The sequence below is a fragment of the Phoenix dactylifera genome, chromosome 5 (genome assembly GCF_051530095.1).
Source record: "Phoenix dactylifera cultivar Ajwa chromosome 5, Ajwa_hap1_PhDact_Kaust_v1.1, whole genome shotgun sequence".
NCBI classification, from domain to species: domain Eukaryota; kingdom Viridiplantae; phylum Streptophyta; class Magnoliopsida; order Arecales; family Arecaceae; genus Phoenix; species Phoenix dactylifera.
In genome coordinates this window covers 24,654,265-24,659,374 of record NC_143194.1, presented here as the reverse complement: position 1 = coordinate 24,659,374, position 5,110 = coordinate 24,654,265, and the positions used below count along the sequence as shown (strand labels likewise).

The following is a 5,110-nucleotide window of genomic DNA, read 5'->3' as shown; positions in this document are numbered from 1 at the left end:
TTGGCAGCTGGAGCAAGGGGGAGCCAAAGACCCTCAACGGCACTTACTACCCGGCCGCCGTCGCCGGCGGACGGAAGGAGATCGCCGGCGGGAGGAGGAGCCCCTTCTCGCCGCTGGATGATGCATTGCTCCTTCCACCGCTGTTCCCAACGTCGAGGAAGAGGTCGTCGGTGGACGGAGCGCCTGGAAGGGCAAGCGCCGCCGCCGCCTCCGAGAAGAACTTCCCCAGGATCTGCATCTGGGAGTCGGACGGCGAGGCCGGGGACATCACATGCGACATCATCGACCCCCTCGAGGCGTCGATGCTGTACAGGGACGGGACCTCCTTCGACTCGGGCTGTGGGGGCATCGAAGCCGCGCAGCGCCGGAGCCTGTGCTGCTTGACTGTCGGGGAGGTGAAGAAGCCCGGGCAGACAATATCCAAAGGCCACAAGAACTATGATCTCATGTTAAACCTTCAGCTGGGAATCAGGTGGATGGCGCAATGTCTTTTGTTCCCTGTAGTGCCCACTAGGCATTTGTAATAATTGGATAGAGGAAGGGTTTCTTATAGTTACTTGATTTTGTGTTTCAGGTACTCTGTGGGGAAGCCAGCTTCGACGCAGATGAGAGAGCTCAGACCAGCAGATTTTGATCCAAGGGAGAAATTCTGGACGAGGTTTCCTCCTGAGGGATCCAAGATTACTCCACCCCACCAGTCTTTTGAGTTTCGATGGAAGGATTATTGCCCCATGGTCTTCAGGTAGCTTTACCTCCATCCATGCGATGTGGAGGCAATTTCATAGGTGCAATGTGTATAAGACATTAAATGCATCTAATTGAGTATTTGTCGCGATTCATTTCATTTGGTTTTGGCTTGGTACATAGAATGATGGGTTTTTTTCTGGCTTTCAGACACTTGAGAAATTTGTTTTCTGTGGATCCTGCGGATTATATGCTCGCTATCTGTGGTGATGATGCATTGCGTGAACTATCTTCACCTGGGAAGAGCGGCAGTTTCTTCTATCTGACCCAAGATGACAGATTCATGATCAAGACAGTGAAAAAATCTGAAGTGAAGGTTAGAAGACTGATTTTCATTCTGTATGTTACTTTTAAGCACATCTATATTCATATTCATATTTAACAAGGGCTTTTACTCAACTTGAAAATGGAATTTACCTTTTTGGTTAGGGGTTTTATTTTTTTTCCTGTGTAGTGTTACTATGGAAGCCCTTAAATTAGGAAGATTGACAAATGATGATTCATGGAGCGGATCCCTATTAGTTGGGATAAGGCTCATTGCCTATGGTTGCCACCATTAGTATTGATGCAATTAGTGAAATGGGTATGCTTTGCCTTACCTACCTGAGCAATATAACTTCCCCTGTAGCTTAGTAATATGGTATTGTAATTTCTTTGTGGAAACAAGCTCCATTATTTTCCTAAGTGCTTGATGCTCCAAATCCTATTAGCCCTACAGGTTAGATCGTTTTGCCTTCATGCTTTCAATTCAGATGCAATCAGTGAATTTGGATTGCTTCTTTTTAAAAAAAAAATATGTGCAACAGATTTTGAGATTAACTTGGCAATGTGAGTATGCATGTTTTCCTGCAAATGCAAAACTGGAGCTGGAAATTTGTTTGGTTGTATCTGTATTAGTTTATCTTGGCAGACATATGGATTAGAATCGAATTAGAATTCAGTTGCTGGGTCCTTCATTTGCTTCATATTTACAGGTGCTTATTAGGATGTTAGCCAGTTACTACCAACATGTCCGTCAGTATGAGAACTCACTTGTCACAAAGTTCTATGGCGTGCACTGTGTAAAGCCAATAGGTGGGCAGAAGGTATGTAAATGTTGAACAGAAATTTATAGGCTTTATTATTTCAGCTGTTCTTAAAACTGTTCTGTATTACTTCATTGTTACATGCATTGGTTGTTCTCTGCTCTTACAATGCTTGCATGTGGCTGGAAAACAGGTTCGTTTCATTGTAATGGGCAACCTTTTCTGCTCAGAGTATCACATACATAGGCGGTTTGACCTAAAAGGTTCATCCCATGGTCGAACAACTGACAAGGCTGAGGCAGAGATTGATGAGACGACTACCCTCAAGGACCTTGACCTCAATTTTGTATTTCGCCTGCAAAGATGTTGGTTTAAAGAATTCTTTGAGTAAGTACGCTTTTCTAATTTTAGGATGCTTCGACTGTATTGACCTGAGCTGTACTTTTTTTTGTCTATTGTCTGATAATTTCTTTGCATCTTCAGGCAGATTAAGCGGGACTGTGGATTTTTGGAATCTGAGAGGATTATGGATTATAGCCTCTTGGTGGGAGTTCACTTTCGTGATGGTGTTTCAGCTTCTAAAATCTGTCTGTCTCCATATATTGCTTCTCCAGGTAAGTTGATGGCTTCAGTAACCATGTTCTTAGACATAAAGGGCCTGATTGGATATCCTGGTTTGATCTAATACAAAGTACATTGCTTGATCAGAATTTTCTGGCAAGAGGGAATCATTTCAAGGTAGAGGGGGATTCTCCGAGTTATGCTTCTATGAGTCAGACTGTCAAGATATGAATCGGATTCTGGATGGCCGGTATGTCTTACTGTTTAATTTTGATATTCCTATTTAAGTATAATAAAGTTTTTGGGTCCATGGTTTTGTAAGCAATAGCCAATTAAAATTCAAGCTATGTGCTGTATTGAAAGGGAAAACAACCGCTTGATTTTATTGTTTTAGATTTATTACGGCTATATTCTTCTTAGCGCGATGATGGTGACACTGGTTGTTGTAATCCATCTCACAAAGTTATAAGAGGATCTTGTTGTTGAGCTTGATTCTTGCTATAGTAGAATAGTAGTTTTCAGATTCATCCTTTTATTGAACTTGATTGTTGAATATGCTAATTGGACCTAGAAATTACTCTGCTTGCACTGGCTTATTTCTAAACGGGAAAATATGGTGGAGTAATTTTAGGAGTCATTTTCTGCCTTCCTTCAAGGATAAAGGCAATCACTAATGCAAATCTTTTGCTTCTGGGATTTTGCTTTGTAACTGTCAAGATCATTGTAGCTGCCTTGAAAAGCTGGATGATTTCATGCTGTCATGTTTCCGTAAACTTCAGAGCTGAAACCTTCAGTTAAGCCCCCCCTTTAAACTTTGATTCACCATCAACTAGTGATCACAAACAGTCTACATCTGTTTCTATGAAAATATTTAATGGATCCAGCAAAGCACTTCTAAATTGGTGGCCTCCTAGCTGCCTCACCAGGTCCCGACATCTACATTTTAAGCGAGATAATGCAGCATCTCATCATGATGCTGACTCCATTGCCCTCTGCTGGTCTAAACATAAGTTGAGTGTGGCATCATTGGGGCCCTAGCTGTTTGCTCCAACTGTGTACAAAGGAGATAATATGATTTCTTAATTATTTTCGGTAAAATGATTGCTGATCATATTTAATACAAGCCAAATACTCATGTTTCAAACATTCTAATTTAAAATCACATCCATGTGTATCTGATGTTTCAAAATGACTTCTCTTTGATCAGGAAACCATTGATTCGGCTGGGCTCAAACATGCCAGCAAGAGCAGAGCACTTGTTGAGGAGTGAGTCCGAGTCTGCACCTGCCCAAAGTGGTGAAATCGATGACGTGATCCTCTACTTTGGAATCATCGACATCCTCCAGGACTACGATATCACCAAGAAGCTGGAGCATGCCTACAAGTCATTGCAGGCCGATCCCAATTCCATCTCAGCAGTGGATCCGAAACTCTATTCCAGAAGGTTCCAAGATTTCATAAGCAAGATCTTTGTGAAGGACGAGTAAGCCAAGGGAAAAATTAAAAGAACAAACCTAGGACAAATTTTGAGCACCAACAGTAGAAATGTTCAGGGAAGGAAAAAAGTCAACTGTGGAGGAACTGCTGCGATTTTGAGGGATGTGCTCCGTGCCCTCGGCAGCTATCGGCAGTTGATATATATCTATAGCTCCATGGTACGAAGGTGAGAGGTGTAAATGCTGATCAAATTGGGGGCATGCTTTGCCTCCTGGACTTGGAGACTGGAGAAGCAATTACAAGATTGCTACTGATGGTGGGTGAGGCTGAATTTTGAAGCTCAGCCATGGGGAAGATTTGTACATGCAATTTGGGAGGAGAATTGAATTGCAGATTTTTTTTTTTTCTTTTCTTTTTTTTTTCTCCCTTCCTATTGCTTTGTTTCTTCTTACTTTTTTTTTTTTTCGATCTTAGGATAGGGAGGGAATAGAATTTTTGTTTCCTTAAAAGAAGGATTCTTAAGTTGTTGGGTTATGTAATAAGACATGTACAGACAGACAGTGATCATGAGGATGGCTGAATTAGATTTAAATTACCCCCCTTGTGTGTGGCCCCTCCCCTTGCTCTCATCTCCTTTGTGGCATCGTTTTCTCCTTTTCCAGTATTTATTGGTTTAGGGCTGCGAGCAGGACCAAGCTTTTGCAGGGGAAGGCAGAGAAGCTTGCTACTAGGAGTACCCCCCTCATAGCTTGTGAGAGAGGAGGGGAGTGTTGGGAGTCGTGAAAAGCAGTGGCGAGGAAGGCATCAAAAGGAGAGAAAAGCGCAACAGCGAAGATGCGGGAGCTGATCCGATCTGCTCTCTCTTATATCCAGTCCCCTCCTTGCCCTCTCTTTTTTCTACCTTGCTTTGTACCAAGCCCAGTCTTAATTCTTTTTCTATGCGACCTAGCCTTTTGCTTTCTCTCTTTGGAGGGCACACCGGCTCAGCCTTGGGTTTGACCGGTGGGGACCCGCTTGACGTCCCACGTGGCCTAGGAGTTTGCTGGCTTGTCCCAGGGGACAAGGAAAGAAGAAGGGAAGGACGGTGGACTTGGAAACCCTGGAGAGGAGAAGCGCAGTGCATCTAATTGGGGTGTCGTTTGGAATTTGGCAAGGGAAAGGAGTAAGTGGGGGCTCGCGTCGGCCATTGTGCCGCCCCCTTCCTTCTTCTTCTTTCCCCCCTCCCTCTCTCTCTCTGTCACTCTCTCCCCCCTTCTCTCATGAGGTCAAAGTCCACGTCAGGTTTTCACCCTTTCCGTACTGGACTCTTTTCCGCTTTTTATCTCTCTTGTAAACTGGTTTTT

The 5,110-nt window shown here is 43.5% G+C and overlaps 1 protein-coding gene across 1 annotated transcript; it reads left to right on the top strand.

The window, feature by feature from the left end:
- Nucleotides 1–431: 431 nt before the first annotated feature.
- On the top strand, nucleotides 432–4,369 carry LOC103715256 (phosphatidylinositol 4-phosphate 5-kinase 2-like). The gene is made up of 8 exons (XM_008802827.6): nucleotides 432–472; nucleotides 575–742; nucleotides 895–1,060; nucleotides 1,719–1,829; nucleotides 1,963–2,156; nucleotides 2,253–2,383; nucleotides 2,478–2,580; nucleotides 3,538–4,369. Exons 1-8 carry the CDS (start codon nucleotides 447–449, stop codon nucleotides 3,815–3,817), a joined length of 1,179 nt encoding a protein of 392 aa, XP_008801049.3. The 5' UTR covers nucleotides 432–446; the 3' UTR covers nucleotides 3,818–4,369.
- The last annotated feature ends 741 nt before the right edge of the window (nucleotides 4,370–5,110 follow it).

What these genes read in the sequence shown, in the direction of transcription:
- LOC103715256 (XM_008802827.6), top strand. Translation starts at nt 447, where the DNA reads ATGTTAAACCTTCAGCTGGGAATCAG. An exon ending in TGAAAAAATCTGAAGTGAAG is followed by an intron (nt 1,061 to 1,718) that starts GTTAGAAGACTG and finishes TCATATTTACAG; the next exon opens with GTGCTTATTAGGATGTTAGC. An exon ending in TCCATATATTGCTTCTCCAG is followed by an intron (nt 2,384 to 2,477) that starts GTAAGTTGATGG and finishes TTGCTTGATCAG; the next exon opens with AATTTTCTGGCAAGAGGGAA.